Source organism: Protopterus annectens, chromosome 13.part0 (genome assembly GCF_019279795.1).
Source record: "Protopterus annectens isolate FY-2018-M chromosome 13.part0, PAN1.0, whole genome shotgun sequence".
Classification (NCBI taxonomy): domain Eukaryota; kingdom Metazoa; phylum Chordata; order Ceratodontiformes; family Protopteridae; genus Protopterus; species Protopterus annectens.
This window is the reverse complement of record NC_056747.1, coordinates 858,966,752-858,990,148: the sequence shown is the minus strand read 5'-3', so window position 1 is coordinate 858,990,148 and position 23,397 is coordinate 858,966,752. Positions and strand designations below refer to the sequence as shown.

At 40.9% G+C, this 23,397-nt stretch overlaps 1 protein-coding gene across 1 annotated transcript in view; it reads right to left on the bottom strand.

Annotated features, from left to right (window-relative positions):
* TADA2A (transcriptional adaptor 2A) overlaps window positions 1–23,397 on the bottom strand; it is a 461,073-nt gene that overhangs the window by 305,460 nt on the left and 132,216 nt on the right. Inside the window, exon 9 of the mRNA XM_044054901.1 lies at window positions 9,529–9,592. Within this exon, the coding sequence (XP_043910836.1) occupies window positions 9,529–9,592 (64 nt within the window). The remainder of the gene's footprint in view (window positions 1–9,528; window positions 9,593–23,397) is intronic.

Sequence of the window (23,397 nt, the reverse complement as noted above, 5' to 3'; positions counted from 1 at the left end):
CAGCAGACCTGTAACCAGTGGTGCTCCACACGGATCGGTTCTGGGAACCCTACTGTTCGGAATCTACTTCTCCAAAGTACAAGCTAAAACTAAAGGACTGTGGCTGACAAAGTTTGCTTATTACTGCAAACTGGGAGTGTTCACTGAAAACCCTAGCAATGTCAACATCCTGCAAGGAGGTCTTATGTAGACTAATGACTGGTGCCAAAGTCATGATCTTAAACTTAATGGAAAAAGATGCATCATTCTCCCCTTCGGCAAGAGTGATGTACATGCAAAATACATCAACAGCAATACCCTAAGCACATAGTCAGTTGTGAGATATCTGGGCACATAGGATGACAGCAACTCAATCACCATGTCTCCCACAGTGGTAGAAGGGCATTCTATACTGCTCATCTCATAAGTAAGGGCCCTACCACCAGAAAAAAAAAAGAGGTTATAACTCCCCTGTACTCTTCCCTCATCAGGCCAATAATAGAGTACAATGCTCCCTTTGGTATGTTCCTCTCCAAACAGCTGCAGCAACTGGAGAGACCACAAAGGTTTCTTACAAAGAAAATTCAGGGTCTTCAAGATATGTCTTGTGCTGACTGACTGAAATCATTGTCACTTTACTATGGGCCATACAGAGTGCTCAGAGGAGACCTGTACCTTGCATACACAGCAATCTCTGACCCAGCTTTAATGGAAATGCTGCACATTCACAAGTCAAATGGCACATGGGTCACTTGCTCAAAGGACCTTAACCTGGTATGTGATATCAACAGAACTTGTTGGAGACAGATTTGTCTCACAGAGGTTGCTCCACCTTTGGAACAAGCTTCCTATTCATGTTAAACAAAACCTCCCATTGGCTGTATTTAAGCACAATTTAGACAACTGGATGGGTAACCGGAAATTCAGACCGGGGGTTCCACCTGTATCCCTCTTGGACAGGGGCAATAGGTGCTGATTTTATAGTGTCGGTTTGAACTAGACACCTTTGGGAACACAGGCTGAATTTTGCTAGGCTTGTAAGGGCCCTGTGGCCATTAGCTTAGTACCCCCCTATGATCCTACGCTAAAAAAAACACAATACAAAACTAAGAAGATGGAAACTCTGGATTGTGGAGAGTAAGATATAAGCAGTGAGAATGTTTTTAGTCCCCTAGGTCTTATATAAGGTCAAATGTATTTTAATCAATCACAGGACAGGATGTGGATGGTAGCAGAGTTTAAATAATTTATTAAGTAGGAAAGATGACAGCAGCTAAGACAGAGAAGTTGATTTACCTCAAAGAAAAAGGTGGCGAGTTATGCAGTTAAGGCTCATACACATAACTAAGCAGAACGTTATATAGCTAAGTGGAAAACAATGATGAAATGGGGGGGTGAGCATGTCAAGAAAGATAGAGAGAGCAGGACTTTGGTTGCAGGCCCTTAAGTAGAACAACAATGCAGAATATTATATCCATGAAACAGCATGGAGCCATGCTAAATACACTGTAAATTATTTGGTGATGCCTGCAGACGATTCATGATGACCCAAATTATATTAATTCAAGTGCCAATTGTGCAATGTAGTTAGGTGAAACACTTTCAACAAACACATTTTTATTTCTGCAGGGGAGGCAAGCTTCTCCTACAGCTCCCTACAGCTACACATGATCTTACCATAACAGTCAATTTCATACTTCTCACTTTTGCAGTATTCTTAACATCTGGGATATCTAAACATCCAGCCAGCATACCAAAGCATTACCACCTTCCAGGTGCCATATGTTAGATGCATGTCCTACGTACAGGCACCTAATCTTCAGAAATGAATTGCCCCAGTAAAATCAGATAAACCAAAGAAAAATGCAACAACATGCACATCCAGGATTGAAATGAGAAAAACAAAAAAAGTAAGAAATGCCCCTCAGCCAAAGAATGACATGGGGAAAGGAGGGAGTAATGCAACAGTGAGAAGTAGGACATTTACTGTTATGGTAAAATCTTACACATTTATACTATGCCCTTCCTCATCACTTTTGCAGTATTCTTAACATCTGGAGAGTACAAAAGCAACAAAGTACAAAATAGGATTTTCTGCTACTGGCCTCCAACAAAACCCAAAGCGCATCCTTAGACAATTTGTGTCTAAAATCAATCAAAACCCTATCCCCCAGAGTTTCAACCGAAGAGTGAGCAAGTGAGGATGAATGAGATATCTCTCGCTGCAAAGAAATTGAGGATTAGGTGCTTGTACATTAATTACAAGTAACCATACGCTTTGGACGTAGGACCTATGTCTGATGTACAGCATCTGGATGGTGTAAAGGGTTTTGGTATGTTAGCCAGATGTTCAGTTATCCCTGGTAGGATATCCCAGATGTATGTTCACAACAAACAAGCGAAAAAACGTGACCAAACTCTAAAGGACGGAGAAACGTTCCTTTATTCAACAAGAGTTTAGCGCATTCATTCGTATCAATTAGAATATACAATTTTTCAACTAAAACTTTGCCTGTAGCACATGCTGATGTGCTTTCCAAGGGGTTATTTGTACCGGCCAAAAGGGCTGATATTACTAATACTATTACTGATTTAAAATTGTACATAAGAAAATTGAATTTAGCACTTTGGTTCAGAGACAATGGAGCAAGTCTCAGCACAGCACCTATACGCTGGCCGAGTACATTTAATCCACCTACTGAGGCCACATTACAAATGCATGAGACGCTGTGAGCATGATATTAGGAATATTCATAAGTATTATAAGGGGGAAATGTACTAGTAATTTAAGTAAATGTGAACAAAATTTATTGAATGATTTAACAATGGATACAGGGATATGGGTGATTAAACCTGATTGGGGGGGGGGGGGGTGGACCAAATAGACTATATAAATAGAATGAATGGTTTATTGCTGTCAGACGTGTGCAAGACTGTATCAAAAAATGAAATCCATATTACATACTTGAAAATTGATACATGTTTGCAGGACATGTTGAAGGAAATATACCATCATTCTCTCTCTCCGCCTGGGATGTAACATTTGACAAGGAATTGAAGAGAGTTAGGAAATCACCCTAGGGTGTTTTTTTCAAGGGGAAGAAATATAAAAGAGTTTTTGGAATCATATAGACCTACATATACATGTTCCAAGATGTATAAATGTGGGACATGTACGTTTTGTAGACACAAACGATGGGCCTTATGCTACTGTCCAGGGGTATAACAGAAGTATATCCTGTCCAGGTAAGTGCCGTTGCAATATCCAAAAGGTGGTATATTTAGCAACTTGCACCACCTGTACTGGATTTTACACTGGGAAAACTACACATAGATCGAAGGACAGGATATCTGAACATCTTAGGGCTATTAGGGTAAAAGATGTACATAATGCCCTATATATGCACAGTGTTACTTGCTCAAATTACAATAGGTTTATATTTTTTTGTAATCGATAGGGTTGTTCCCAGTGAGAGAGGAGGGGATGACAACCTTAAGGTTGAACCTTTGGAATATAAATGGCAAGTTATCCTAAACACAATTTCTCCACCAGGTCTAAATGACCATATATCCATAAGGTCAGTTTTTAAACACAGAGCTAATAAACTGTGATTGCATAAACATGACAGATTTTATTTGTATTATACACCACAATATTTTATTTGAATGCAAAATATTTTTTTTTATATTTAAATGTACCTTAAAGTTTTTTATTACGGTAGAAATATCTATGAATGTCATTTTATTGTTGCTATGTGATGACAGCACTGTTTTAGTGTGTTATTTAGGGATGTACCTTTAAGATGATGATGTATGTTTTTATTGGAGGTTGAGTAATTAATGTGTATATAAATTATGTATGTGTATGACTTCCACTAACTCTGATGATGCCATTAGTAGATGGTGAAAGCACTAAGTTCGTGGAGCTATATTAAAACCCACTGGAAGTGTGCTTTGGCTCGTGTTTTTCAACCTTTGTTCTTTTTATTGATTTCTTCACCCTTTGGGCGAATTGTATTTGTGTTCACAAACTAATCTACTTATCTAATACTCTTTCCATTAAAGTCGCCTGTCCTTAGAGAGAGGAAGACATTCTACTCACTTGCTCACTTGGTGGTTGTTGTTAAACTTGCAATATTTTGGGGACTTTTACAATTCTTACAGCACTGACTGTACGTTTCTGTAGCAGTATGTTCTGAATATGGTCTTTGGTGATGTGCTTGTGTAAATCGGATGAATGTAAGAAAATAAATTCCATATGTCAAAAACTTACTTACTTGTGCTGGTTCAACAAGAGTACCAGAGAACAGATTCCACCTAAAGCATTCTGCCTGTACTTAATGAAACCAAGCTATGAAACCTGGAAAAACATTATAATCTTGATTTTGGTTAGAGCGTTGGAAAAACAAAGGTAAGCCCTTGAACCTGCATAGTCATTTACCAGGAGCTCAAAAGATACTGCAGTGGAGACTTCAGCAGGGAATCTGAACATGGACTAACTTGTGTCCAATTTAAAAGCAAGACTTGAAGCTATGGTAGATTACATAACTGATGTTTAACAGAAGTATAGTTGATGTGTTAATAAACTTTCAAATGCAGTGCTTATTTTTAAGACGGGGCATATACAAAGTAGTAATGTGGGCAGGAAAAAAGAGCACTGTGAGACCACCATTATAGGGCATAAATCCGCTCGAAAAGTATAGCAGGAAATCAAAATGTGATTAAAGTCAAAGCACCTATCATTGGGTTAAAGACCATGGAAACAGAAATGAAGGTAACAGCAAAGAGCACAAAACTAAAGAGAAAACACAGCATGACTTTGCTTGACGAACAAATGGCTTCAGATACAAACATCTTTGCAGAAGAATTTAAAGCAGTTTCTGCAATTTGTCCACAGGAATGTCCAAATATAACAAGCATTTTTTTTAAAACTTTCTGCTTTTGCTTCATGTTACCTCTGAAACTGTCACTGCCTCATACTCATAGTGATGTCCACAGCTAGCGATTTTGTCAATCTCTGTTATGTAAAATCTGTTTCTACATTGAAACAGATTATGGATAACTGGGAGATCTGCACAGGGAGCAGATGCAAACCCAATGATGGCATGTCTGTAGTCTCAGGGTACAATTACATAGTTACTAAGGGCTTACAGGAACTTCAATCTGACACGCTGTACATTCATGTCATGAAGTTGACGCACTGCACCTTCATGTCACTGAACAATTCACACAACTTGGTGCCAGGAGCATGAGCACAAATTAAAAAGTGAAAAACTCTGAAGAAATTTCTTCACTGCTGGATAATAAGGATGGTCCACCTCAAAAGTCACAGAGTGGCAATGGTAGAAAACTTAACATGGGTATAAAAAGAACTACGGCAAGCAGCTTCAGTATTAAATCTATGACTAGAGTATAGTTCTTTGAACAAGGACTGCTAGAAAAACACAATTGGACACAGAAATAATGCTATGAGTAAAAACTAGTAGTCAATGTGACTGGAAATCATCATCAGACAGCAGTCTGAAAGCAAAAACTGCTATGCAGAATGTCCAACTACAATCCCCATCATTCTCTAGTCAGAACCCAAATTGCCCCTCTGTCAGGTTGATAAGTAGCCTACCCTAAAAGAAGCCAAAAGAAACATGGCAGTGACAGAACATATTTCAAAATTACAAGCATTAGACATTTTGCGGATTCTAAATGTTCAGTGAGAATTCAGTGCATTAAGGAAACCACTTTGCATCAAAAATGAAATGGGAGCAAGCTGTACAAAATGGCTGACTGTGCATACCAGTTGTCAGTGGCCAATCCGAAGCTGTGGAATTTTGTAAGGCATAGTGGTATTTATGCAAGTACACATCATTCCAGGCTTCTCAAAGTCAATGCTGAAGGAGAGGGCTAGGAAATTAAAAAAAAAAAATGACAACACTGAGGAGACGCATTGAAAATGCTGCCAAAGAACTCAGTTGAAACAGAGAATTCTAGAGGGACTATGTAAGAAACTAGCACTGAATGAATGAAGCAACCGCATACCCTACAACAAAGCAACAGTGAACAGTAAAACAGGAATAAAACTCCAATAAAGAAGATTTTATACTTTTCGTGTGGTGACTCCTGTGGATTCTGTGTTACTAAGTAAAACAGGAATACAAGACATAACATGCAGATGAAATACTGAGGTGATCTAGTAAAGCTACAGAAAGAAATAAGAACTGGTGCAGCTTTAAATTTTGTACCAGCTGATAATGCAGGCATAGAAAGGTATTTGCATGAAAAAGATATTCACTATGTGCCATGAGATGAACCGACACAGCCTTCTACCTCATGGGTGAAACATGATGCACTCATCACTAATGACCTTTGAATACGGTTTAATGGCTAGACTTGTAATTGTCTGTAGGCTGACTATTTAGTACTTACTTATGAACCTATGGTGTATTCTCTGAATCAGGAAACTAAGATAAGGCACCAGACCTCTCAACCTCTCAGCACAAGAAATCTGGGCAAAGCTAGAAATAAAGGGAAGATAAAGGACAAAAATACAGACAGATTTTAAATATTGCTCCTATAAATGATTTTGCATTATTATATATTTTCTGAAGAATATGAAGTCTGAAACTCAAATGTCTATTTATTTAGTATTATTTAGTGACATCAACCCGCAATGGTTTGTCACAAAAATCACAGATTTTATGAAGACCGGGTCAAAAATAAGAGGCCAAAATCTAGACATTCTGTGAAAATCTGGACAGTTGAGAGGTATGTCAGGTACAGAGCTATAAAGATTATGTTTTTGAGTATGTTGACAATGCTGGCTAAAAATTAATCTCCACTACATGAGTGCATAATTTCAGAGAGACTCCAAAAAGGAGGAGTATCCAAAACATTGTGAGTGGGTTTTGAAGAAGTCTGCAGGTAAGAACTTTCAAAATACTCAGCAAAACATGCAGAGTTCTCAAACTCCTTTTGGCCTCAATTTGTCAACAACAATGGGAAGTTTGCTCTACAGGTATTTAAAGTCTGCATTTTTCTAAGGTATGGAGCTCTATATTGAGATGTTTACATCCATCCCCTACTGCATTGTGAATGACCAAAAAATTCAGGTGTGTTTATGTTCTGGCAGTTGTACCACTCTTCTTGTACATCAGAAGTGAAAGACTTTGCTCTTAAGTCAGGAGGGAAACCGCACAGGTTGACCAGCTTGTTCTGGTTACAGGGGGACAATAACATTACTAAAGTGTCTGTCTGCCATGCAGACAGCTTTGGATGGGGTGTCGCAGAAAGATTTGTTTCAATTATTGCTACATGAAAGCTACTCTTCAAGTTGCTTGTGAAACATGTGACCATTTCTCTTATGTGAGACTTGACTTTACTATATAGAATGGTTTTGGTAGAGCAAGAAAACTATACAAAAAAAAATTCTTCATCCAATCATCATGGAACATATATGGGCAGTGTAGCGGACTCCCTCCCCCATTACCACATCTTAAATGGACTTACCCACGTTAAAGAGGACAAATCCTCTGGCTGCCAGGCAAAGTAACCTAAATACCACCTTTGATGCTGTTAGGCACCAAGTAGAGAACTTGCCAATGTGCAAAGTATTCTTGAAACAAGGCTGTTGCAGAATTCATTATGCAAAACTAGTTTTACAATTTCAACCTCTGGGAAAAGATGAACCCTTGAAACTGGTTGTATTTAATGATGTTACACATGAAAACCTCAATATGGAAGCATGCAAGGAGAACAACCTCATTGTAATGACAGAGAACCAGGGAAAAATTTCACCTTTTGCTGGAAGGCAAAAAGACTTAGAAGGATGGTACAAAGTATTCACACATAACCAACTGACTTCAGACAGCCTTGACAAAGTACTCTGCCTACAACCTACACTGAGCTCACAACTACTGATACAAGATGTTCAGATAATTTGCTTGACACACAATTATTTGGCTGAAGCAATTAAAGGCTGTTACGGGACAAAGGTAACTGAAGTAAAAAAAATAAAATTTATGGTATCCTGTGATCAAGCTAGTAAGAGCAGGTGCAGAACTGCCTTACTAAGAAGGGAACCTCTATCCTTGGGCTTCTAAAGGCACCTAAAGAAAGAACAAGGCATACCAAATACCCGAACAAGCTGCTAACCGATGGACAGGGGGGTGTTATTTATTTTCTTTGGGACATTTACAGCAGCCCATGCTTTATGCAGTAACTGTACACTCTTGCACTATTATACTCTGCCTTGGTGGTGCTGCTTGTGCAAACTGGATGTTTGTAAGAACATAAATTCTAGGTTCTGTAAACTCAACTTGTTTGTGCTGTTCTAACAGGTACCACAAGACTAATGAGATTTCCTTGTCCTCCCCCCACTACATCAGGCATGCGCAAAATAGTCCAGAACACACTTTCACCCTTTCTTCTAAAACGCTTACCTTTGCCTTTCAAACAACCAATCTTCCAACAGAAGATAATGCCTTTCTACTAGGTTCTGCTGTTACCTTTTCGCGGTTTTCTGAGGATAAGATACTTTGCATTCCTTTTGATCTTCTGTGGCAATATATTCTTAGGAGTTATCAGTGTCATGACAGAAAAATAGCTGAGAATAGGCACGTCTGTGGGAGGAGTCTTCCATTCTTATTCTTAAGAGCTTAGTGAGGTCTAACCTTCCCTTATTCCAGGTATCACATGGAGCACTATGAAGGCTGTGGAAAAGGAAGTGTCCAAGTCTTAGCTAATTCTGCCTAGGGCTAAGCCCTATCCTCTATCCAATTAGAGATGTTTCTACAGAGAAGGAAATGCCACCCACTCCATTTGCATCTTCCAGAACATTGAGACTCCACAACCATTACAATTTATACCAAAGTTTCTTACTTTTGGCTACTTCACAGCTACTTTATTTTCCAAAAATATACATAACATTTTAACCTTGTTATGCTTTCATTTTATGCTAGTTAAGCTCCTGTTCTGTCAGGTCTGTGAAATTAAGTTGCCACCACCTACATAATGTTTGTCCTATGTGCAGGTGAATTAATCCATCAACAACTAGTGAATGACAAAACAACTTTCCTAGATTTATTCAACCCAAAGAAAACAAAAATAACAGAATTAAAAGTAACACTAAAATTTACCAACATTCAAGGTCTGTGTAACTTCATCTGACAGTATTGGAGACTTCAAGCTGATCCAGTATTATGTACAGTCAGGGTGATATTCTAACAAACATACCAAGAAAAAAATAGCACCTTACAAACTTCATGTTCTGAGTTACTATATCCCAAAGAAAAATGCATATTCCCCAGCTGCATCAAAATTTGGCTCTGGGCTGTCGGGCTTAGGAAAATGTAGCCTGTTGAGCTCTGGTGTGAGGAATTTTAATCTTAATATCTAGAATTATGTGAATTTTTTTTCTGATTCTACCAGGGAACAAAAATGACCACCGTTCCCCTGGCCTCTATTGCTATGAGAATCTCATTCAACATTAAAATGCAAGGAAAACAATTTTCTGACTTAAAAGATTTAGTATAAACAAAAACAGATTAAATAACTCACTTTTTCCGTCTTTGACGTTCCTTTAATCGAGAATGATAAATTTCTACTACAGCAATCTTCAAAGCTGCAAGAAGAAAACAGGAAGAGAAAGCAATGACAAGGATTATAAAAATAGTTTTGCAATCAAGTGAAATAGTGCAGAAGCAAGTTACCCTGCATTCCTTGGAATACTTTGAAAATAATGTTCTGTGTTGCAGCATACAGGTATGAAAAACAGGCTTTTTGAATTTCTCCAACAACTTACAGCCTCTCACGAACTACAATTATGTTGCAATCTAGTAACCAAGAAACAGATACATAAATGTTTTAGGTTGCCATTTCTATGAACAATTTAATTTTTTGTACCATAATCTTTTCATATCCAGTATCATGGTAAGTATTCGTAATCCTGTCATATTTCTGAAGTTATTTCATGCTGAATTATTAATCATTTCACATGAATTCATCTACAGTGCCCACAGATTTATCTGCACTACAAGTGAACGGACTTGAATGATGACTATTATAGGATTACTACGTGGTAACATCTCAAGATACTTTTTAAAATATTTTCCTTGTATATGATTTCCACTACAGTACGTTTTTGTCAACAATTATTTTCAGGATCATTCTACATGTTATACTTGTCTCAAAGCTTTTCTCTCAGGACTCCAGTGAAAATGGAACAACCCAGCTGGACACTGCCAGTCAACAAATGTACATAAATAAATAAGCATATTTAACATCAAAGGTGAAGCCTTTACCAAAGCCTTCTAACCAAACTGGCAACATTACCTGGACAGAAACGAAACCTTTTAGACTAACGGACAGTCTTCCCATTTTTTTTTTTTTAACTTTACATAGGCCAGTCAGTCCCCACCAATGCACATCACTGCTATCCTACCCAAGAGATCTCCATTCTCATACAGATTAAGCTGTATAAGGAAAAGGAAAGCTTCCCAATTTCATTTTTCCTGTTTCACTTCTCCTGACTTTTTAAATTTTATTTATTTCTACCCAACTCCTCGCCCTTCATATCACAGATTTTCATCTAGACTATTCATAAAAATGAGGGTACAGACCACAACATTTGCACAATACTTTAGGTCACATTACAAAAGTTAACAGTGATGTAGAGGTTCTCTGCCATGAAGTCATTGCTATACTGAACACAAAAGCAAGCATGCTCTTTCATATTCACAGGGAAGGAAGGTGGAGACTGAAAAACTGCATGAATTTCAGTTCATAACTGCTGCATCAAGTAGGGCTGCCACATTTCCACAGTGCCACTTCCTGACAAACAAACCCTGCACCCCATACATAATCTAGCCACAACTCCTTTTCTCTAACAACTCTCTTCTCAGCACAAGTCTTGAATACCACATGCAGTTACTAAATAGAGAAATATACAATAAATCGGATACAACGTAAATAACTTTAGTTAGCAGTAATTCATTCAAAGCAGTTCACTTAACTCCAACTACTACAGATAACAGTACGTCAAAGTAACACTAGACACTACAGGATGAAATATAAACAAACATGGGAAAATGAATATAAAATCATGGTCACATTACTAATTTTATAGAAAAAGTGAAACAAATAATTGTCTTGTCTCAATTTTACATAAACTGAAGTTGTCCAGCAAGAACAGTCTACTTGCTATAAAGTACAGTTTTGTACCTACCATAAATGTAGATGTTCGAGTGTTCACACTGCTGCAGACATCACACTTGGGTTATCTCAGGCGGTCCCCGCAGTCGGCCAGAGTTCCAAAGTCTTGGTCCAGCATCGGTTGCTGTCGCTTCTTCCCTGACGTCAGTGCGCCAGGGGTATACAAGAGGCATCCGACGCCATTTTCTTCAGTTTTTCTTGCCCCAGATATCAGGTGCCCCCAAGTAGGTAGGCAATACATATTGCTAATTAAACATGTAAAGGAAATAAAAGGAATACCTTTAGTTACAAGCAAATACACCACAAAGGTTGTTCAAGATAGAAAGGTATAGAAAAGTTCAGCTAGGTCAGAGGGGATGGAGGGAGGGTAACCTGGACTGCAGCAGTGTGAACACTCGAACACATTTATGGTAGGTACAAAATTGTACTATGTTCATCGTGTTACACTGCTGCAGTCATCACACTTGGGTTGAATCCCAAAGCTAAGGATGGGCGGTGGAACTAAACAGGGTTTGGAGAAGCTAGTAGGCCCTGCAGAACTGCAGTGGCAAAGCCAGCTCTGGTTTTAGAGTATAGAGGTAGATGATAGTGCTTGGTGAAGGTGTGCACTGAAATCCAAGTTGCAGCCTCCAAAATATCCTTGGTTGGTACCCCTCTGAGAAATGCTGTTGATGTAGCTGTAGCCCTGGTGGAATGGGGCCTAATGCTAGCAGGTACAGGTTTCCCATGATGTGTGTAGCAGAAACGGATACAATGTCCTGTCCATTTTGAAATGGTTTGTTTTGAGATAGCTTTTCCATGTTATCCTGCAGCATAGGATACAAAGAGCTGGTCAGATTTTCTGAAAGCCTTAGTTTTATCCAAGTAGTAATGTAATTCCCTGTGAATGTCCAAAGAATGCAGGAGCCTTTCGCCTTTGTTCTGGGGGTTTGGGAAAAAGGTGGGCAAATTAATGGTTTGGTTTAGGGCCACACTGGATACCACCTTTGACATACAGGAAGGGTTAGTTCGTAGAGCGACTCTGTCTTGATGAAAAATGATGAAAGGCTCCACTGCCATTAGGGCCTGTAGCTCTGAGACTCTTCGTGCTGAAGTTATTGCTAGCAGCAGGGCAGTTTTCCACGACAGAAACTGTAAATCAGCTGTAAAAGCTGGTTCAAAGGGCGGCAGTGTAAGCTTTTCCAGGGCAAAGTTGAGATCCCAAGTTGGTGTTGGTGCTCTCCGGGGCGGTCTTATGTTCTTAGCCCCTCTGAGGTACTGTCTTAGCAGTGGATGTGAAAATATAGGAGGATCCGTGCTGTAGTGAGCTGAAATCGCTGAGGCGTGGATCTTAATAGAGGAAAAAGAAAGTCCTTTGTGCAACATCTCAGTTAAATATTGTAGAATCTGAGGAATATTTGGAACAAGGGGATTTTGTTCCAGGCGCAAAATCTTTTCCATTTGTCTGAATAGGTTTTCCTGTTGCTGGGCCTCCTGGCCTCCAGAATGACATCCATAACAGCTTTAGAGAGAAGTGTTGACTGGTTGCTTAGGTAATTTGCCATGCAGCCAGATTTAAAGTCTTGAGCTGGCTGTGTAGAATCTGATTGCGTTGCTGAGTGAGCAGGTGAGGAATTTGAGGCAAAATCCATGGTGGGCCTTGAGCCATGTTCCTTAGTACTGGATACCAGTGTTGGTGTGGCCAGTCTGGAGCAATGAGTATCCTTTGGCCTCTCTAATTTGGCTTTCAGCAGCACCTTTGCTAGAAGAGGCAGTGGAGGAAAGGCATACACTGTTAATGTTTTCCAACTGAATGAGAGGGCGTCCACTTTCCAAGCTAGTGGGTGGTATGTCCTTGTGCAAAATTTCCGAAGTTGGCAGTTTTGGGGGTTGGCAAACAGATCTATGTCTGGGCGCCCCCATTTTTGAGTTATCATTGCAAATACTTGTGGATCTAGTTGCCACTCCTGAGGATCCATGATGTTTCTACTTAGATTGTCTGCCAATGTGTTTTTCTTTCCTGGCAGGAATTGTGCTTGTAGTTGAACTTGGTAGGTCAGTGCTGTGTTCCACAAGGTCATTGCTTGCCTGCATAGGGGGTAGGAGCGTGTACCCCCTTGCTTGTTTATGTACCACATTACCGTGGTGTTGTCTCTCTTTATTAGTTGTCCTGGATGTAGGAGGTTCTTGAAAGCTGTTAGAGCATTTTGTACAGCTAGCATTTCTTTTTGATTGATATGCAAATGCCTTTGATCTGTACACCACTTTCCCTGAATGCACTGTCCTGCCATGTGTGCTCCCCAGGCATAATCCGATGCATCTGTTGTTATAGTTTGCCTGGCTGTGGGTACGATAAAAGGCTGACCCTTGTTGAGGTGACATGCCTGAGCCCACCACAGAAACTCCTGTTGAAGACAGGGAATGAGCGGTATTCATTGTGTCCAAGCTGTGTTGAGTCCATACGCTTTTCAGGTACCATTGTAATTTCCTCATATGCAGTTTTGCAAATGGTATTAGTAGTATGCAAGATGCCATGAATCCAAAGGCCTGCAGAATATTTCTTGCAGGGAGTTGGGTCTTTGTTGCCATCATTTTGAAGTATTGAGTCAGTTGTTCTTGCTTGTCTGGCGTGAGATAAGCCATCTGGGCCATTGTATTTAAGTTGGCACCCAGGAATATTATGTCTTGTGAGGGCACTAGTTTTGATTTCTTTTCGTTTACTGTATACCCTAGGCAACTTAATAGGTGTTTGACAAACGCCAGATGCTTTAAAAGAATGTCCTTGCTTTCTGCTTGAATAAGGCAGTCGTCCAGGTATGGATATATTTGAATTCCTCTGTCTGCAGTATGCAATTACTGGTGCCAGGCATTTTGTGAAGACCCTGGGCGCAGTAGATAAGCCAAAGGGCAGTGCAGGGAATTGATAATGAGTTGAACCTGCAGTAAATCGGAGGTATCTCCTGCAATTTTGTCTGATAGTGACATGCAGGTATGCCTCCTTGAGATCCAACGTTACTAGCCAAGCCTTCTTACCCAGCATGGGAAGAAGTTGCTGTAGTGTTAGCATCTTGAATTTGGGTACTTGCAGATAAGTGTTTAGAATTGAGAGGTCCAGAATGGGTCTCCAGGCTTTGTCCTTTCTGGGGACCAGAAAGAGTCTCGAGTAAAATCCTTGTCCTTGTTCCTGTGTAAGTACCTGTTGAATGGCTCTCATGTCCATGAGAGCTGTAATTTGTTTTGAGCCTCTGCCCATTGATTTGGTGGCAGGTTTGCCATTCCTTTTATCCTTGGTAAAAGTGTGAAAGTGGAATCTGTATTCTTGTGAGACAATATTTAGGACCCATTTGTCTTTTGTGATGTTGTGCCAGTTGTCTGCAAAAAGTGCTAATTTTCCTCCCAAAGGAGCTGCCAAGAGAGATTTGCTTGGCAGGATGAGGGATAAGTCATTGTGTTTGTCTTCTGATAGCTTGGGACCTGTCTTCTCCTCCTTTCTGGGTTGTGGTACCCCATTGTCGAGGCTTGTAAGGGCCTTGTGACTGACCTCTGCCCCTTGGGCATCTGCCCCTCTGTGGTCTGTCAGAAGCTGGAAAGGACCAGTTTTTTGTTGGCCAATTTCTGCTGAAACGAGGGGGTTGAACCTGTAAAAAATCCTTGACTGTCTGCATAGATTTTGCCTTATTCTCCATTTTCTTTAAAACCTCTTCTGCTTTTACACCAAATAAAACATCCTGATGTAAAGGTGCATCCAATAACTTTGCTTTAACATGATCAGGTAGGGTTTGTTCTTTTAACCAAGCATGCCTACGTAAGACAGGCCCAGTCACTGCTGCTCTACAGGAAGCCTCCAATGAATCAAATCCACATTGCAAAGTATGTTTTCCCACTTGTTCAGCTGCATGCAACAAATCTTGCATTTCCTTGAAATCAGGCTGCTCTGAATGTGTGATCATTTTTTGTTTTAATTGAGACATCGGGTATTTACTGATATTTCAGCATGTGAAACTGGCAATTTAAGGCCCTCATGGCTAGAGTAGCTGAGGTATATACTTTCTTTCCCCATCTGTCTAGTGCTCTGGAATCCCTTTCAGAGGGTACAGGATTTTTGGCAATAGAGGCCTTAACCCCTTTGGGACCCTGGGAAATGGTTTCTGGGTCAGCAACAGAGCTTTTATATAGGAATTTGTGAGAGTCATGGACTCTGTAGTATCTGTCTGGTTTGGCTGGTGAAGGCGGTAGAGAGTCTGGGTTAAGGCTAGAGTCTAAATAAACATCATCCACAATGTCTAACACGGGTGGAATAGCCAGCGTCTGTGCTGGGGTAGTAAAAGGAATTCTCGGAGCCTTTTCTTAGAATCAGAGTAATCCTGGCCTTCCCAGCGGAAATGTTCCCTCATGGTATGTAAAGTTTCCCCAAAAGAGTAGTCTTCTGGGGGAGATGCTGAGGGAATAGACTCTTCAGCATCAGAATCTTCATAAGGGGGAAAAGAGTATTCCTGTTCCTCAGAAGAATCTGAGGAAATTGAGACCTGGTCAGAGGAAGCGTACTCCTCCTCCTGTCTTGGCCTTTTATCAGGAGGGGGATGGGAACCCCTGATTACGGTAATTAAATCTTCAGCCATCTTAAGCATCTGTTTCTTAGGCATGGGGCCTTGTGCTGGAGACTGCTGTACAGTCTTTTTTGCTTTTAAAAGAGTTTTCAGCTTTGCATAGGATTTAATGGTGAGTGTAGTCGGTCTGAAGACACCTTCTGCAACTGAAGGCGTTTCAACTGCACCGGAATCACCTTCAGCCCTGGAGTCGGAAGGGGCTAAAGATGAAGGCTGTGGAGGCCTAGTAATCTCCGCTTGAGAATCGGAAGCCATCTGAGGTTCTAAATCAGTGGTCGTCAGGGGCTGCGTAGGCGCCTCACTGAAAACTGAAGAACCGGCGACGGGCCCAGCAGAGGCCTCGGAGTCTAGTTTAGGTATCGGCTGCCTGTCCTTATCCTTGCATTTTTTATGCATTCCGGTCGTCGGTTGCTCCGACAGCATGATATAATTAAAATTTCCTACCAAAATAATGTTGGGCGAAATCAAACCATTTTATAGTTCGTTTATTAAACCTAGCGCAAAACCGACAACCTATGATGTCGTGGTCTGGGCCTAGGCAAGGAATACAGTAAGAATGAAAGTCCTTATGAGGTATTTGCTTCCCACAAGAAATGCAACTGTTAACTTTTTCTGACATCGGACTGAGGCAAGAAAAGGTTCCCCAAGGGGGTACTTAGCTTTACTGAAGACTTCGGTCTGAAATTCGATTTGAAAATCTCAGGAGTCGGCCAACCGGCGCTTGCGAACTGCTTCTGCTTCGGGCACCGCGTGGCAAGAAAAACTGAAGAAAATGGCATTGGATGCCTCTTATATACCCCTGGCGCACTGACGTCAGGGAAGAAGCGACAGCAACCGACGCCGGACCAAGACTTTGGAACTCTGGCCAACTGCAGGACTGCCTGACGGTAGGATAACCCAAGTGTGACGACTGGAGCAGTGTAACACGATGAACATCCATAACTTATACTTGGAGCTATATATTTACATTCACTCTTGACAGCTCTAGTAATGGCTGGTTATCTTTTACAAATGTATGCAATTGTGAACAGCTCATTAAAATTCTGTTTGACCTGCAACTCGGCCTTCACAAGAGACGCAAGCATTCTGTTTTTTGTATCAGTCCATGCACTTCCCATAAGTGAAAAAAAACTTTCCACAAAGCTACTGCTGGGGGAACTGAAAAGGCAAACTGCACCAGTCTGTAAAGCATTTTGAAGTCTGAATGTTTAGTTAAAAAAAAAAAAAAGTCACTCTGTGATCCCTTATGTCTCTGTCATCTATAATCGTAACGCAACAGTTTAAGTACAGTAGTCTGAGTAATGTGTTTCAATGTCCACACTCAATTTGAAAACATCTGCAGCTGTACACAGTTCTGACCATGTTACAGGCTGTTGTAGGCTGAGGACCTGCATATAGTTTTAAAGGGGCTATTACCATAGTCAAATCCACTTCTGCAGGTAACAAAGTGCTTTACTATAACAATTACAGAAGTCCTTACAGACCTGCAGTGCAACAGTTGGAGTAAAGCGCTCAAGGCAGATGAAGCTTTAGCACCAAAGAACTGGTCATCTAGCCTTCTCTGCAACTCATTTCCAAGAGTTATCACTGTGTACAACTCTTGGGCAAAGAATGCATTACTTTCAAGTTTTGATATAGACTTGTAGAATATCTGCAGGATATAGTGCATGAAATGTTTGTAGCACCCTGCCTCGGAGATACTGTCATCGAAACCATCCTCATCGGCCTCCACAAATCTCCAGACAAGAGTGTGACTTTCTTAGGTCCTTGACTAATATAATAATTTTTAGTAACAGGACAGCATTCTACCAGCCTTGCCACAACTGTGAACAAAGACAGCCACCTTGTGACAACACGCTGCATGATCTATTCTTTCCTAAGTCAGGACCTTAAGGAGAAGTCCATAAACAGTGCCTTTTTTTTTTTTTTTTGCACATGTTGAAAACTCACTGTGCACTTTCTAAACCAGTGCTGCCACATCAAACCTTGCAAGTGTCTTGTTTGCATGCTTTGCACAGTTAAGTATTACATGGCACAAACAGTTTGCTGCAATGATGTAAGGCACTTCAGCTTTCAGATGTGTTTTCCACAATTAATTGAGGCACTGTCTGCAGCATAGCTAGACATGTTTGGTACTTTTAGTCTTTTCTGCACAAAGATGCCCTTTAATCTTGTAAAGATGAATTCAACACTTTCGTTATGATGCTCACAGAACTCCAGATGTTTATGTTGAGTACAATAGGCATGAGTGCAATACTGAATAACCATTGGGAAATTTTTTTCTGTTTGCTTTACTAGATGCACCTGATCACAGTGATAAATAGGAAGTTCCAAGTTCCTGCAGAAAGAGCTCCTCTGAATGAGGTTCAAGTACATTCATTATAATGCTCTCAGATTTTGTCTTCTCACAACTGAATTTTAAAGTCACAGTAGAGTCAGGGAAAATTGTCTGTTCCACTATACCTCCACAGTCCATGGATACATATGAATGATCGTGTTTCACACCATGACAAACTGCTGTCACTTTCGAAGCTTCACTAGTTGTAATAAGTTTATTCAGCCATGTAGTGCAAAGTACTGCTTCTGGAGCTGAAGGATTGATGTTTTTCTGACATCTGGTGGCTTTTCAGTGCCTTTTCCCCATTCCATTTAACAATGAAAGTTGTTTCACAGGATGTGCACTTGGCCATGCATCTGCATTTGGAACAGATCACACCTTTGAATAACTTTGCTTCCATGCCTTATTATAATATTAGAATGCTTTTAAACTTCTTAGCAGACCATGTACTGCTTCCAATCTCTTGCTGATCTAGTGACCTTTCCCAAACATGATTCTTGCTGGATCCTTGCTCAGCACTACTACAATAAACCAAAATAACTGTTAATATAAATCTAGACAATACAATGGAGTAACCAACAACAGTGCCTTAGGGGCCCGTGCCATAGTCACTAGTCACAGATACTTGCTCAAGACCTGTAATGTAAAACTCTCCAGACTTGTATCCACCCTGATATATAGCTATCCATAAGGAAAAAATATTGCCTGCGGGTACAAGAGGACATGCAGACCCCACCTGAATAATTAAGAGTGGAAGCCAAGCAATGTAAGGCAGTAATCATAACTCGTGCCAGAGTTGCATTCTGTAACTGTTACAGAGATGAACCTGTTGGCACAGAGAGGACATGCAGATCCAACACAGAAGGCATTCAGTTGAGATTAAAATCTGGAGATCAAACACTGCAGTAGCAGCAACAGTAACTACATGTGCCAAGTTGAGACCTTCAACTATTACACACACAAGCACAACACAAAGGTATTCAGAGGAGACTAAAACCTAGACAGAGTGCTATAGCAACTAAGGTCAAACATTCAGATGCATACTGTGGGCTGACAAGATGATCAAGATGAAATATATGGTAATCAGCAATCATAATCCCCTCAGCAGCTGTAATAAATTCTGTAGAGACAAACTAGGCATATCGTAAGTACTCAGACGATGGTATTACTTGAATAAATTACTACAAAGCAAAAAAGAATGAAAGACAGATGCTCAAAAACCAGAGACAGATTACATCCAAGATGGCTGCGCACTAAGTAACACCTTAATTCTGGCTCTCCCAGTGTGAAAACAGAAACTTGGAGAAAGCCAGTGGACCTGGACTTCTGAGTAAATTTCAGTAACTAACAAGTAAGTACACTGCCTGAATGCCAGAAAAAAAGAAATACAGAGGAGCCTGAAGGACAAACAGCTACAAAAGGTGATGAAAAAACTAGACTGGAAAAGTACGGTAGCTGTTCAGCAAAAAGAAGTGCAAGCTCCAGACATTACTTCCAGTAACTTGAGGAAAGTATAAAACTGCATACAGATCTGACCAAAATAAATGAAACACTGATGGAGTATCAACTCACACAATAAAAGGCTGGGAAAAATGGAAGAAGCTTTAAACAGATATTCAGATCAGATTATAAAACTAAAAACTCATAGGTCAAAATGAAAAAGCTGGCTGAATATGAGACTGCCTAGGAAGAGACTTTTCAAAAAATAATAGATTTAGAGGCCAGAGCACATAGAGAAAACCTGAGATTTTTCTGCTGTACCTGAGAAGCTGGGAGGAACAGACTGCATTAATTTCATGATAGCACAGATAAGCAAATGGACTTGCATTCTACAACAGGAATTGTTAACTGAAAGAATACATTGTGTGTATGCTCCAAACCTGACTAGGAGAAAACAACCTAGACCTTTTATAGCAAAAATGTAATCTTGCCAGCAGAAGGAGTTGATTCTGACAAAACTGTGGCCCCCAGACCTTTCTGTGTTTAAGGGAAGCCTTCTAGCTTATCAGTGGGAGTGGTAAGCTTATCAGTGGGAGTGGTAAGGACTAGGTAGCCTATCTACCACAAGAGGAGTGGTTTCTGGTCCAGAAATTGTAGTTTATTGGTCGTTTGGGCATTTTTTCCATCCCTTTCAACTTTCTGGTTTAAAAGCCCATATTTGTGCACTGTGCAATGGTGCTCAGCTGAAGTAAATCATTACCGCTGCCAGAAAGTCTGCTCTTCAATTTTACCCTTAGAACGTGCTTGTTCTTTTACTTCTTGCACTTCAATTAGCTTAATCGGCTGGCACTTTGACAGGTTTTTGTAGCATTTATTGTAGCACACATTGGTGCTATCAGCACTAGCTGTTCCTATGCAGTAACAGCACCAGTACTTATTAGTTATGACCACCCGTCCCGGTATGATTGTAGGGCAATTTCCTGTGCTTTCTCCTGCTAACCTGGTGCATTTGGGCATTCTGAGACAGTGTGGCAACTGTTTAATGTACACAGACTACCCTCTCCTCTTACCTCCCAACACTCATACATGTGAGAGATACACTTATCACCAAACTTGAAGCAGTGCATGCTCCAACTAAGACCAGACTACCTGGTTAAGAGGAGAAGGTCAACACCTGCAACTCACTACATAGAACACACAGCCTTCCAAAACCCTAGCCATCACAACCCACACATAGAAACACAAACCATACATCCACCTTTGCGGAAGCTCTCAATAAAAATTTACCCAAACTGAGACCCCTGAGACAGAAACGTATTTGACCACCACAACACAACAACAATCCCAGAACACATAGCTCAGCACCACAGTGTGCCCCTCAACTCAAGCCCTTAAGGCAAAACATTTTTCCCAATGTACTAATCATAGTGGACTCGATTGTGAGGCACACTGATGTCCCACTCACTAGGTTGAGCAAAGAGAAGGTGACAGTCAGTTGTCTATCAGGTGCCAAAATCCGCCACATAACACATGCACTCAGGTCACTCCATAACAAGTACAAATATGACTTGGTCATTGTCCACGTGGGTGTGAATGACCAGAGATGTACCTCCCTGGACTACATGAAAAGAGATGTGATGGAACTCTTGGGTTATGCGGCTCAGGCAGGTATGAACATAGCCCTGAGCAGTACTCTACCGTCACCCAGAATGTTACCACAGTACGAGCAGAAAATGATTGACTTCAACAATTGGCTAAGTTTCTGGTGTCATTCTAAGAACATCCAGTATCTTTCTGCCTGGGACGACATGATTGATAAACCTCAATGATTTGCCAGTTCCAAAGACCAAAATTCCACCCTAACAGCTACAAACAAATGCAATCTGAGGGTCATGCTGCTCAGTGCTAGAAGTCTAAATCTCAAGATGCACTCCCTCAAAGCTCTCCTCAAAATGAAGAAGGTCAACATCTGTGCTGGAACGGTGTTCTAGTTTAAAGAGGCAGAAAGCACCCCTGAACTCCCAGGCTACAGCTCATTCCACACCTTTCGGCCCTAGAATACATCTGGAAGCTCCAAAGGAGGTGATTTCTCCATATTCTTAAAGGATACGCACACACTTCTAGACTTGTAGCCAAGCATAATGCATCAGAGATACTCCAGGTACAACTAACACTGGGTAAGACAGCGATACAAGTCATAGCCTGCTACAGAACTCCAAACATTTCCCTAGACTCTCACTCCAAGTTCCTAAGCACCTTGGAATCTATCAAGGTCCAACCCAACACTCTCAGACTGGGTGACTTCAGCTACCCTTCCATCAACTGGGAAAACTATTCAAGTACCAATGTACAGGCCCAACACTTTCTGGAATTTATTAATTCCAATGCCCTGGACCAACTCATTCTGACCCCCCCACTAGAGGAAGCAAAATCCTTGACCTGGTTATCACCAAAATGGAAGAGCATTGCTCCACACCTAGTGAATTCCTCCCTGGTTAAATCTGACCACAAACCGATAACCATGGAACTCTCCATCTCACCTACACCCCTGCTAAGGTAACCACCCTGAAAAACTTCTCTAAAGCAAACTTTGGGTTCCTAAAAACAGAGGTGGCTAACTTCTCGGCACCCATACCAATTGAAAACAGCTGTATGACTGCCGAATCATACACCAATGCACTGTACGAGCATGTACACAAATGCATGGACCTTGCCATACCAAAAAGAACAAAGACATTCTCCTCTAAAAAAAGGAAGCCAATCTGGTGGTCCCCGGCCATCAATAAACTCTACAACAGAAGGAAGAAACTGCTGCAGAAAAAAATGAAGTCACAAGACTGGAAAACTTCTCATCAGTCTCAACCAAAAGTGGAGATCCCTTATCAAATCCTCTAAAGTTAGCTATGAAGGCAGAAATGCAGCTGACACCAAAAACAACCACAAAGCCTTCTATAGCTATATCAAAAACCTCAAAGGCAATACCCAGGTTTGCTCTGAGTGATTGCACAATGGCACCTCCTATACTGAGCCAACAGATACAGCCAACATACTGGCCGACAGATTCAGTGCCAACTTTACCCCCCACCAAAGGACCAATCACAATACAGAAGGAATGCCAGGCACCCAATGTTACTGCAGCGCAGGTTAAAGCTGCATTGTATAAGGCCAAGAATACAGCTTCCATGGGACCCAACAACATCCCTGGATGTGTTCTACATGAACTACAAAGTGAACTGGCACCACATTTGTGTGCCCTGTTCAATCACATCCTTACCTCAGGCTATGTCCTTAATGAATGGTGCACTGCTACAGTCATCCCGCTCCATAAAGGGGAATCACCCCATTAGTCTGACGAGTCTGGCATACAAAGCTAGGGCACGCATCATCATGGACCTGCTTAAAGATATAGGCAATCTCCAAACTCTTGACCCCACACAGTTTGGCTTTGTCAAGGGGAAATCCTGCCTGCTGAACCTGGTTGACTTCTTCGAGGCAGTCACCAAGGCTGTGGATGAGGGTAAGGCAGTACATACAGCAGGTATGAAATTCAAGGCCTTTGATACCATAACCCACTCAGGTATCATTGATAAACTCACCAAACTAGGCATCAATCCTTACATCACTAGGTGGGTTGCAAATTGGCTCACAGAAAGGACCCACAGAGTGAAAGTTGTAGATTCCAAGTCAGACTGTCGACCAGTCATGAGTAGAGTCCCACAGAGCTTAGTCCTGGGCCCTTTCCCATTTGGCATCTACTTCTCAGAAGTCCAGGCCAACACAGAAGGATGCTGGCTGAACAAGTTCGCTGATAACTGCAACCTAGGAAACATTATCAACTCTCCAACTGATGCA